The sequence below is a fragment of the Chlorocebus sabaeus genome, chromosome 1 (genome assembly GCF_047675955.1).
Source record: "Chlorocebus sabaeus isolate Y175 chromosome 1, mChlSab1.0.hap1, whole genome shotgun sequence".
Taxonomy (NCBI): domain Eukaryota; kingdom Metazoa; phylum Chordata; class Mammalia; order Primates; family Cercopithecidae; genus Chlorocebus; species Chlorocebus sabaeus.
Genome location: NC_132904.1, coordinates 58,754,026 through 58,766,933, shown reverse-complemented (window position 1 = coordinate 58,766,933; position 12,908 = coordinate 58,754,026). Strand labels below are relative to the sequence as shown.

At 44.2% G+C, this 12,908-nt stretch overlaps 1 protein-coding gene across 4 annotated transcripts in view; it reads right to left on the bottom strand.

Moving 5' to 3' along the window:
- Positions 1 to 12,908, bottom strand: part of FHIP1B (FHF complex subunit HOOK interacting protein 1B) — a 32,871-nt gene that overhangs the window by 15,117 nt on the left and 4,846 nt on the right. For 2 of the 4 annotated variants that reach the window (XM_073018917.1, XM_008009004.3), the window contains exons 2-9: positions 7,436 to 7,764; positions 6,667 to 7,305; positions 6,137 to 6,295; positions 5,858 to 5,944; positions 5,489 to 5,656; positions 1,968 to 2,047; positions 1,597 to 1,760; positions 369 to 1,148 (exon numbers count right to left, since the gene is read on the bottom strand). In XM_073018917.1, the coding sequence (XP_072875018.1) occupies positions 369 to 1,148; positions 1,597 to 1,760; positions 1,968 to 2,047; positions 5,489 to 5,656; positions 5,858 to 5,944; positions 6,137 to 6,295; positions 6,667 to 7,305; positions 7,436 to 7,573 (2,215 nt within the window). In that variant the 5' untranslated portion in view covers positions 7,574 to 7,764. Of the gene's footprint in view, positions 1 to 368; positions 1,149 to 1,554; positions 1,761 to 1,967; positions 2,048 to 5,488; positions 5,657 to 5,857; positions 5,945 to 6,136; positions 6,296 to 6,666; positions 7,306 to 7,435; positions 7,765 to 12,908 lie in introns of all 4 variants that reach the window. The other 2 variants (XM_037999799.2, XM_008008940.3) reach the window with 1 other exon arrangement.

Genomic DNA, 12,908 nt, shown 5'->3' with positions numbered 1-12,908 from the left:
ATATATCTTCTATATGGTTCAGAAATATTGTTGTGATTCACCAGGAAACACCAAACACAGAATATCTTAATTACAAATCACAGGAAATGGCCAGACTAAGGAAAGAGGAGGAACATGCACATAGGACAGACATACAAGGCTCAGATATAAGTCAATACTCAAACCAGCACAAGCATGGAAGACATACAGACAGACACAGGGACACAAGTATGACATGACATGTATCTGGAAGTGATGCAAGCAGGATGGATAAGGGACTAGGCAAGTACACAGAAATGACATGGCCAAGAGGTCCAAGAAACCAGCACAAACATGTCGAGAACATGCAAAGAGTACACAGAAGGGAAGGCCTAGGCTAAGTAGCTTACCAGTGAAGGGCTGGCTTGGCAGTTGGTTTAGAGTCCGCAAAGGGCTGCTGAGGAAGGGTCCAGGGGGCTCAGGGGGACAGGTGAAGCTCTCATAGGCCTCCTCCTCCTCAAGGGGCAGTGGAGGTTCTAAGGGGGACTCTGAGGCAGTTCCCCCATTGCTCAATGCCACCTCTAGCTCCCGGAGCTCCTGCCCAAAGCCCTCCAGTTCTGCCATGCCCTCGGAGGTGCCCTCTAGCAGTTCCCCAACTCCCTCCTTTGGCACCAGACGAACCTTCTTGGCCCCCTCAGGCCATGATCCTGGCACTCCATTGAGCTGGAGAGGGGGCAGGTGACCAGGGCCCTCCCCTGCACCCCCAGCCAGCCCCCTGCTCCCCAGCTCTTCCTTCTCCCCTTCCCCCACATTGTTCCTGTCCTCCTCAGGCAGTAGGCTGCGTTTCTTAGTCCGGGAGCCAAAAGGACTGGGCTCAGGAGAGGGCCGCTCGCCATCATAGGGGGCAGACCAGGTACGACAGGCTCGGACACAGCGATCCACACCACGACGTGCCTCACGCAGATACTCCAGGTAATTGTCTTCCAGCTCTCCAGGTTCCTCTGCAGGGGTAGGCCATCGGCCAGGGCTGGAGGCTGGGGATGCAGAAAGCCCTGGTGAGCAAGGGGCTGGGCCTGGAGACTCAGAGCCACCCAGGCTCTGCTGCCGCAGGAAGAGAGCCAGACGAGATGGTGTGGAGGGCCGGGGTACTGTCACCACAGAAGAGGAGTCCACACTTGGGCTTCCAGGACCTGCAAAGGGAAAAAATATAAGAGAAATCAAGGAGACAGAGGTTCAGGAGGAGAGATAAGACACCTCGGGAGACTAAGAAAGAAGACAATAGGAAGGCAGAAACACTGAACCTATTCAGACACCTAACTCTCCAACCTCCTAATTAACCTCATCCTCATCCACCACTCCCACTCACCACCATCACCACTGAAGAAACAATGGAAACAGGAAAAGTATACGACTAGAGAGAAGAACAAGAATAGCTTTGCCCAGAAGTCCCACTCTAATTTTCTTTGGTGAGTGTTAAGGATCCTCCCTGCAAGACACCCTCATCAACCTCCCCAAAGACAGAATGTCATTCATGGCCATCTTCCTCCCCTCACCCCAGCCCCTCCTTGTTACGCTCCCCCAGAACCCAGGCCATACCCGTGATGTCCTCCCTTCTCCCTGTCTCTCTGCTAGGCCCACCTCGTGCCCATGAGGCATGCTCTGGACGAGGTGGGCTGGGGGCGTGGTGCCGACAACAGCGAGGGATTAGGGAGAGAAACTTGTCAGCTGCTCGTCCATATAGGTCTACATCACGCACAGCTGGCTTCTGGCTCAGCATAACGTGGTTACATGGAACAAGATACCTGAGAAAGACAACACAAAGGGGACACAGGGTAGATCAGGAAGGAAGGACAGGGCCTAGAAGAACATTAGGCCAATGAAACTGTATGGTTAAGCCAGGCTCCAAGTGGAAAGTCATGAGCAACCCCAATACAGCCCATTGCCTCAGCAATGCACAAGACTCTGAGGCTTCAGGGTCAGCCATCCCTCAGCCCTGCCCCAACAGATACCTGAGAACAAGCTGCAGCAGGACATCCTCACAGCTGAGGTTCAGGAGGGTCCTGAAGAGACTCAGAGAGACCATGCAGAGCTGGCGGGGGGAGTGGAGGGGAGGAAGGGAGTCACCATAAGAGCTCTCTGCCCTCCAAGCCATTCACCAAATGGGAACCCCCCAACCCCAAGCTGGCCCAACCAACCACTCCTAGAGGAACTCCTAGAGGCCCATGCACCATGCATGGCACATAAGTCATTCAAGTATTAGCTAGATGATCACAAGATCTTTGTGAGCAAGACTTTACTGTTCATACAAATGAAGCATCTCAGACCCAATGGACTTCTACAGACTCTCTAGCTACAAATACCTGGTCAGCAGAGACTCCAGCAACACTTGAATGAAAATCCATGAGAAGAGACTCTAAGAAATACTGTGACTGAGTGAATGACTAACAGGACAACAGAAACATGGTAATTAAGTGAATGCCTGCCAGAAGGGACTGTAGCAACACAGTAACTGAATGCCTACCAATAAGAAACTAGAGGGAACCCGGAAGATTCCCAACTGGGAAGTAGGTGGGGCTGCGAATATGAAGTCTGAGTCACCTCTCTAACACTAGTGTATCTCTCAGAAGGCAGGATGAAGAACAACTCAAGGGCAGCTGACAGGAAAAGGAAAAAGTAGGTGGGTCAAGATTAAAGGAAACCTTTAATTTTAGAAAAGGAAGAAGGTTAGTTCATCTCTGACTAGGCAAAGAAAACACAAATGTAACCTCTCCCTCACTTCTCTGAATCTTCCTAGCACTATCTCTATGCTTCCCTTATAGCAAGTGTGTCAGACACCTTGAGCTCCCTGAAGATAACAAATGGGTCTTGATCTAGGGCACTACCTGAACAGTTTAGGCATTCATTATTTGCTAAATGACCATGAGAGAATTAAAAGTCAACCACACAACAAGAAAAACACACGATAGCAGTTCACATTTTGAACAGCATGGATGTTCAGGAGGCTATCCTAAATGACCACTTTAGCTAGCAATGAAAAAATTCAGACTCACTGAAAAGTAGTAAGTAGATAGAAAAGTGGTCCCTCAAAGATGTCCACATCCTCATCTCCAGATCCTAAAAATATTTCACCTTATGTGGCAGAGACAACTTCGCAAATGTGATTAAGATTATGGAATTTGAGATGAGATTATCCTAGATATCCACAGATAATAGAGATCCACAGATATCTATTATCTATGGATGAAAGGGGGCCATGAGCCAAGGAATCTGGTTGCTCTACAGGCTGAGAATGTTCTTCAGTTGCCAACCAGCAAGAAAACAGAGATCTCAATCCCACAGCTGCTAGAAAATTAATTCTGCCAATAGAAATAAGTAAGGAAATGGATCCTCCCCTACGGCCTCCTGAAAGGAGATCAGGTCTCAGGATGGGATCAGACACAGATCCCATCCCCCCAAATTTTGATTTTAGCCTGGCAAGATCCATGTCATACGTATGACCTACAAAACTGTAAGACAATAAATCTGTTTTAAGCATTAGGTTTGATAATTGGTTGTGACAGCAATAGGAAATAAACACAGGCTGGTTAGCCAAAATTAGTCACTTCAAGGTACACAGGCTATATAAGTTACAAAGTCAAGCCAAAGAATCAAGCTTGAAAGGACCACAGTGGAAAGGAAAGCATCTGCATGTTCAACACGGGCATCCTGAAATTAGAAGAGATCTGTTCCTCCAAGAACCAGGAACCAAGAAGAAACATCCCAAGAACATGCAAGGCTCCTAAGACCAGGGGACCAAATGGGAGCCTAATAGAAACAACTACTAAAAAAAAATGAAAGATAGCGAGTAAGAATCAAAGTTAGGATAAGTTAAGACAAAAGGAAGATGGATAGAAACAACAGATAAAACCTCAAAAAGAAAATCAACTGTCTCTAAACATGAACAGGAAAATCTGAGGCCAATCATGGCCTAATTTCAGCATAATGAGGAAAAAAAAATACTTCTGGTATCTTTGTAAAATTAAAGCTTTAATACCTATTCCCTATTGGTTCCAATAAATCTTAACCCAAGGCATCTATCATGATTACTTTTTGGAAAATTTTAAAAAATACACATGCCCTGAGCCTACTCCCAAAGATTCAAGAAATCTGAGGCACAGCTCAGAAGCTGTTGTAGTTATTAGTTGCCATCTTCAAAGATTCATAGATGTTTCTAAAGTATACACTTGGTTTGTAAACACTGGTTTAATCACTCAGTCTGGAATATTTCTTATACACCCTAACTTACTTCAGAAACTGCACCTCTACAAAACACAGCTATCCAGGAAACTGACCTGGAACTCTACTACCAAGTACCTCATTATCTCGAAGTCTTCCAGAGCCCTTAGTGATGAAAAAACTTCTATTTTAAACACATGGATCCAGGGAACTTTAACTTATAATAAAAAAAGGAAGCAAAAATGGTCCCAGAGGCAAAGTAAATGCCATGAAGTCCATGGCAAAATTAATGCTTTATTCTCCTAGAAAGACTTAAGTCTTTATAACTTGGAATCTATCCACTCCCATGTTATATATATTTCTATTTGTTAATATCCAAAGTTCTTGCCATGATCTTCCAGGTCATGCATGATCTGAATTTTACTCCTCCATTTTTATCTCATTCCTTTCTTCCCCTTGCTCACTATACCTCTAGTCTTTCATTTCCTCAAACATGTTAAGCCCTTCCCCCATTTGATGTCCTTTGCATGCTGTTCCCTTTGTTTTTCTGTTCTTCTATTTGATCAGTAAGTTAACTCCTTTATAATCTTTATGTCTCAGTTCAATGTCATCTCTTCAGAGAGGTCTTCCTTGACCACCCTATTATTTCTAAGCAGGTTTTTCATAACCCTGACCACAACTTATTAATGTGTTTGCTTGTCTGTCTTCTCTACAAAGTAAGCTCCAGGAAGTCAGCAGCAACAATGTCTACCTTATTTATCATTGTATCTCCAGTACCAGCAAACAGTATGGCACACAGTGAATGTTCAATAAAAATGTTTAGAAGGAAGGAGCGAAAGTAGATAGATGGGTGGATGAGTGCTCCAAGTAATAGTTCAAAAGCAGCAAATCCAAAGAAGAAAGAAGGTAAGCATATCAGTAGCACCTGGATCATCTATCAAAGCAGACACACAACCTAAAGTGCTCTCAAGTCACCCATAGCAGGCCACAGAGTGACAAACAGTTTAAGAGAACTCGGGCCAATACTACATTACAAACACGGTACAGTAGCAAAACCTGTAGTCATGATGAACAGCCAAAGTCATCCAGAAAACGTGACTGTGTTCTAGATTCATCTATTATAAAAGCAGGGGAATAGATTAAAATATGTACCCGAAATGGTTAAAAGTTTAATGCTGGAAAGTTAATGCCACTTAATTTTGAGGTGACTGCTGGAGATAAAGGTAAAAGAAGGGCAGGAATACCCTCCCAGAACAAAGGTCAGAGAGAGAAGATGGCTCATCCAGGTAAGCCAGGACAGGGGTAAGGGCCATACCCGGGAGTTGCTGCCAATACGGGCAACGAGGGTGTCGAGGATGGTGTGGGTGTCATGCCGGTGCAACAACAGGAATCGCAGGAAGGTACGGAGCAAAGCAGGCTCTGAGATACTCCGTAGGAAAAGTTCCAGATAGGCGGTACTGGCAATCATCTCCTCCACAGAGGTCTGGACAAAAAGAAGGGAAAGTCTGGAAATGTACAGCTTCCCTGCACATACAGGGCCATGCTCCCTGGATTCTAAGACAAATCAGGAGCAGACAGGGGAAAAGGGAGGAGTACTCTACCCACCACCTCCTACATTAGTCCTGGCACTGAAGTTACCACTGCAGCTTAGCCCCTTATCTGCCTTGCCACCCATGACTCTCACCTTGTGCAAGGCAGGACCCATGACAGGCACCAGGAACCCATTATGGATATAATCAACCAACTGCTTCTGCACCAGGGGGTGAGCCACCTGTAGGAGTGTAAGAGAGAACCGGGAGGGTTATGAGGCAACCACTGCCTGGAAGGGAGTAGAACAGTGCACTACAGAGAGGCACCCTACTTCCAAGATGGAAAAATGACAGAACTCCAGGGAATATATCCCTTCCTACCTCATCTCCCAAGAATGATCAAGGGCCAGACTTCCAGGAAACTCCAGTCCTACCTGAATTACTGCATTGCAGAACTCTAGGGAACTCATGAAGAGTGCAAGGGCTGGCACTCCCAGCCAGTCTTCCCGTCGCAGACAGTGCCAATCATCCCCTGGAACCTCAATCTTTCGAGGCAGTGATGAGTACAGGGCACTGAGCCCTGTGGCCAGCACCTATGAGAAGTTACCAAAGGCTTATATATAAAATATATTTATAAAATATAAAAAGTGGAATAGGGGAGCTATTAATCCAGACTTTTGATGGGAATAGGGGTATAAGTTATTACCAAAGCAAGCATTTGGCTACCCAATGTGCTGGAAACTCACCTAGAATTCACGAGCCTACGAAGAGCCTTAGTATCTGCCCTATCCATCTAAGCCCATGACTCATCCCCACTACAACTCCAGGGGGCTGCTTTCAAATCCAGGAACTATTTCCTAGAGGAACGGGCCCTGGTACATAGCCTCTCCCCCTCTCCTGGATAGGAAGGTGCTGTCCAGTATCTATATGCCATACCCTACCCTCCATGCCAGGGGGTGCTAACCGGGCAGAAGTAAGAGTGATCCGCGATGTAGCGGCCCACAGTGGGGCTCCCAGCTGACAAAGCCATGAGAAGAAGTAGGGCATCACGGGCCTGCTGGCCCAAGGTGCCCTCTCGATGCACAAAAGGGACAAGGCGAGAAAAGAGAAGAAGACGGGGAGCAGCTCCAGGCTCAGGAGGTGGCTGCAGGAAGAACTCGAGCAATGAAGGCTCCTGGGCCACACAAACACACAGCTGGCTGAGAAGTAGCACCAAGCCTTCATCCAGTGCTGGACTACTGGGCACAGGGCGGCCACAGGCATCCAGCAGAGTGAGCAGAGCCTCACGAACTGGACCATGCCGCAACAGTGGCTGGCGAGCTTCGCTCACTAGCATCTCGAATAGTTTCAGTTGCTCAGCCCGCCGTTCCTCGACCCCATCCCCAAGCTCATCCCATTGCAGCTGCCATGTCAACACACGGGTCAGCAGATCCTCGTGCAGAGCAAACTCCAGCAGGGGGCCAGGGACTGTGGGGGTCGAAGGAACTGCACGATCCTCTGCCAGCAGGGTCAACATCTGGTAAGTGTGGTTGCGCACAGCACTGAGATCATCTGCACCCCCAGGAGCTGCCCGAGGGCCTTGCCGCTCCAGGATTCGCACCACCTAGGGAAAAAGGACAGAAGATGGAAGGAATCTAAGTTGATAAGGTGACTAAATGGGATGAGGAGAATACAGAAGGTTGGGAGAACTCAGGTGGTCAGCAGACGAAGCCCTGTGCCATACAGTCTCCTACCTGGGACCAGTGATTCTTGAAGACCATGAGGCAGGTCTCAGGGTCAGCCATGACTGGGGTTTGGAGATTGGCCCCTTGAGGTATACGGTGCCCGGGGCCCCGGGAGGCCAGTCTGCTCAGCCAATTCATCCTCTCCATGAGGCAGGCTGGGCAGGACTGGCAGCCAGAGGCCTGTACTTTGAGGATTTGCCAGCTGGAGGTTTTCTCCACTTGTGTCTCCAGTCTGCTTCATCCGGTCTGTAGGAGCCAGTAGCTGCCCATGGAGCCAGAGGTTATACCAGGCTGGAATGGCAAGCCATGAGGTCACTGGCCAGTCCAGATTTCTAAATCTAATTCAGAGAAGAGATAATGGAAGGGATAAATAGAAGCTCACTTTCCAGAACTCACACCCACCACCCCACTGAAAACTCCACACACCTATACATACATACACACACACACGCACGCACACGCACACACACACACAGTCAGCAACTGACATGTCTAAAACAGAACTCAGATTTCTACCACCAAACCTGTTACTCCTTCAACTTTCTCCATCTCAAAAGAAAATGATACCAAAATTCACCTAAATGCTCAAGCTGAAAACGTGCACATTATCCTTCTTTTTTCTTTTCTTTACTTCCAATATCCAGTTCATCAGCAAACCCTATCATCTCTACCTTCAAAATATGTCTCACTATTGCAGTAGCTTCCAATCTGGCCTCCACGATTCCTTTATTATCCTCCTGAGAGTTATCACAACCACCAGAGTGATATTTTTAAAACCTAAATTATATGACCTGTCCTCTGTTGAATACTCTCCAATAATTTCCTAACACACTATAATAGTTCAAATTCCTTATCTTGGCCTACAGGAGCCTAAATAATGTAATCTGTATAACTTCCTACCATTCTCCTTCTCACTCACACTTTAGTGACACAGGCCTTCTTGAATACTTTTTGTTCCCTCTGCCTAGACTAGAATGTCCTCCTCCTGCTCTTCACATTGCTGTCATTGCTCATTTTTTTGTTTGTTTGTTTGTTTTCAAATGTTATCTCCCCAGAGAGGCCCTGCTTAACAATTCTATCTAAATAGCACATCTTCTCACCTTCACTCTCTAGCTTCCTAATCCTTTCTTCTTAGCAGTTTCACTCTCGGAAATGATTTATTTATTTGTCTATCTTCCACACATTAGGTAGCTTCTTGGAGGGCAAGGTTTATCTTATTGTGTCTGTTGTATCCCCAGGGCCTAGGGACTCAATAAATATTTGTTGAATGTATAAATGCTGAAGTAAATGAGTGAGTGAATGAATGAATGAATGAATGAATGAATGAATGAACAACCAATCAAGAAATCCAGCCTTGATCTGACTCTAGCCCTCTGGGACTACTGAAGAAGAAATGTCTTTCTGTCTATCACAGGTGCTTCCCTAGAAACCTACCCAGTGACCCATGGGAGATGAGCAAATAGACCCTTAACTGACTGAATACTCTTAAGAGGAAGAATTCAGAGCCAACCAATACAGCAGAGCTGTTTCCCTTCCACTAAGGAAGACAGACACATTCCCATCACCACTCCTGCCAGACACATCCAAAACTCACTCCCAAGAAAATGTTAAGATATCCTCACAAGAAAAAGGAAAAAAGCACCAAGTAGCTATTGCAAGGAACTATGGTTCCTTCTCCTTTACAGCCACCACACCCTCATCAGTACTGTCTCTCACAAGCATAAAACCTTGAGAGGAAAGGGGTGGTTCAGTTGTCCTTCCTCTTTATACTCAACAAAGGCTGAAGGAATCCAGAGACCTGGCACCAGCCCCACATTTTGCCCTAAGGTTATATTAACAACATCTCCCTTCACCCAGATACTCTCTCACACAATTTCCAGCTCACAACTAAAGGAAGGTAGCAACTATGTTTAAGGAAAATTTCTATAGAATAGGTGAGTCTTACAAAGGGAGGGGCCAGTCCTAAAGAGCAGGTAGGGCTCACTCATTGATTAACTCAATGTACCTCCATATGGATAAAATACTGGTCACTGTTCTAAGTAAGCACTGGAAATAACAAAGATGGATAAAAACAGTTGAGGTAGCATAAACGTAAATTCAACAAATATTGTAAATAAAGGTATTTATAAAAAGTGTCATGGGGGCATGAAGGAAAGCAACTAACTCTTGCCTGGGGTGCTATTAGAGGGTCCCACACAGTTAATATTGAACTTATAATGAGATACTAATTAAGTAGAGAGCAGAAGAAAAGGTTTTCTTCATATTAAAAACATTATGTACAAAACTATGGTACTGTGAAAGAACATGACAAATTCAAAGAACAGTTGCAAATTTAGTGTGCCTTAATCACAGACTATTCAGAGAAGAGAAGCACAACATTAGTTGAAGGGTAAATATGGGTGAAGGTTATAAATATCACTAAATATTATGCTAAGGAGTTTAGGTTTTACTTATTGACACTCTAGAAACAAAGGAGGTTTTTAAACATGAAAATGATAAGATCAGATTGGCCTTCAAAAATATATCAGATAACAGTATAAGGTGGAGCAGAGAGAGATGGATTGCAGTGGACAATTTATAAGAAGCTGTTTCAATAGTACATTTGAAAATAAAAAAGTAAGGCATCAACTATGGTAGTAAGAGAAATATCAGGAAAGATAAATCTGAGATTCAACTCTATCTTAATATGTTCCATGCAATACGGAAATTATTTATACCAGTAACACCTCTGCCAATCAATAGCAAGTTCCTTGACAAAATAAAAATATCATTCATTTTTCTTTGATATCCCAGTGCAAACATAGAGCCTGAACTCAAATATGCCTGCAAAAGTGAATGCTGAATTAATGATTATTACAGCAAACATATATTTACTACATGCTAGGCTCCATTCCAGCACTACACGAAGTAGCTAATTTAAACCTCATAAAAACTCATTTAAGTATTATTATCCACATTTTACATATAAGGAAATCAAACCCCAGAGAGGTTAAATAAATTGCCCAACATACCCAGCTAGTAAGTGACAGGACTAAAATGCAAATGCAGAGTATCTGCCTCCAGATTTAAATTAACCGCAAAGTAAAAGCAATAAGACCTGGCAAATAAATGGGGAATGAGAGAAGACTCTCATAGGAAGTATAGGAGATTCAGTAAAAGATAAAGCCATTCACAGACTAGAAACACGTAAGAAGGGGAACTGTGTTTTAGAAAAGAGGTTGAGTAGTTTTGAGTATGTTAAGTTTTGAGATATCTACAGGGTATTCATGATGTCCAGAAAGCAAGCAGGAATACCATACTTGAGATAATGAATAAAATCAAGACAAAAGATAAAATTCAAGAGTTAGCAGCTTATAGGCAACTATGAAACTATGGAAGTAGATGGAATTATGCAAGGAGAATAGCAGATCATGAAGGAGGTAAGGGTAAAATCCTGGGGAAAACCAGGATGTAGGAAAGTTAAAAAGGAGGAGTCTTTAAAGAAGACTTTGAAGGTAGCCAGAAATAAAAGGAGAAATCCAAGAAATGATGATCTAGACATAAAAGAAAGGAAGTTTCAAGAAACTGGAGGTTGCCCATAGTGTATAGTTCTATAGAAAGATCAAGTAGAATGAAGACTGAAAATGGCACAATCAAGTTTTTTACAAACTTAGTCAAATTAGTTGGTTAAAGTATAGGAATCGAAAAGTAAGATGTACTTTCAGGAAATTCAGTGAAATGAGAAAGGATAAAAATAGGGCAGGCCGGGCACAGTGGCTCATGCCTGTAATCCCAGCACTTTGGGAGGCCAAGGCAGGTAGATCACTTGAGGTCAGGAGTTTGAGACCCGACTGACCAACATGGTGAAACTCCGTCTCTATTTAAAAAATACAAAATTAGCTGGGTGTGGTGGTACACACCTGTAATCCCAGCTACTGGGGAGGCTGAGGCAGGAGAATTGCTTGAACCCAGGAGGCAGTGGTTGTGGTGAGCCAAGATCACGCCATTGCACTCTAGCCTGGGCAACAAGAGTGAAACTCCGTCTCAAAAAAAAAAAAAAAAAAAAACCCCGGGGCAATAGCTTAAAGAAGTTGTGGTAAGGGGAGTCAAGAAAAAGCATTTTGGTTTTGCTGTAGGATGGGGAGTTATAAGGGTATCTGTCAAGTGACAGAAGTAGTCTGAAGAAAGGGACAATTTATAAATAAATAAGATAGAGATAAATGACATTAAAATCAGGTATATTCAGAAAAATAGGTAAGGAAGAGTAAGAATAGAGTACTCTTACTCTGAGAAAGGAAGAATAGAGTAATAAATAAAGGATGGTGCTACTTCACGCAAATCTGAACATGAAGAAAGAGAGAAGCTAACATGCAATCCACCACCAACCCCACCCCACCTTCCCTCCCTCACTCACCTAGAAGAATGTGGGTGAGAGAGAAGAAAATGGGTGAGAAGGTGGCAAAGCCACAGAAGCACTGCTCAGTCTTTCATACATGGTTTCTTAATAAATCATCAACACAGCCACAAAGACTAGTAGCCATCAGCAGGGATGCACTGGAACAAGTACTTATCCATCCACCCAGCTATTTATGGTATGGACTGGAAAAGTCAACAGTTGAGAAAAGTGGTAAGCACTCTCCCCTATGGCTAGCCCTTCTTACAGTTATCAGCCCTGGGATACTGCACCATCCCCTTGTTGGTTTCCTTAAACCCTACCCATATCTTTGTAAATATAGTCCCTTTATTAAATTCTTCCCAAACCCAGCTTGAGCTATCTGTCACCTGCAAACAGCCTCACTGAAAAAAGAGTATTACTGCTTATGGAACACTCTTCTGAATCGTATCTCATTTGAAGAATGAAAACAAAGACAATCAAACAAGAATAACACAGAGTAGTAGATAAAGTCTGAACTCTGGAGTCCCTCAGTGGTTTGAATCTCAGTCCACCGTTTTCCAGCTGTGTGACCTTAAATAAACCATTTCACATATCTGAGCCTCAGCTTCCTCATCTATAAATTCCTAATGAAATAATTACTGCTAGTTTTAAAAATTAAATCATATAACTTAGGTAGCATTCCAACCATAAAGAAGATACTCTGTAAATTACATGTCCCTTTCCTCCTTCCTTCTCCTGATCCTATTTGACCCAGATGCCCATATCTCTAAGAGAAGAGATATAACCTGCTCTGATGTGTCCATCCTTATCGCCTCCCATACATACCTCAGTCAGCTGAAGAAAGGCCAAGCATTCAGTCTCAGTAAGGTCTTAACATATCCAAAACTAAACTGCCTCCAGCTTCTGGAATTTAATTCCGAACATTAACTGCTCCTAGCTTGCAATATACCTGAGGTGCCCATTATTGGTCCACCACTTGACCAACAAAGGGCACTGCTCATGGAACCAAGTAAGATTGGTCTCCAGGACCCTTCCTCACCCGCCTGCCCACCCCAGTTCTACAATGCCATTTCAAAGACCTCAAGAGAAGATGTTGGAATCAGCATC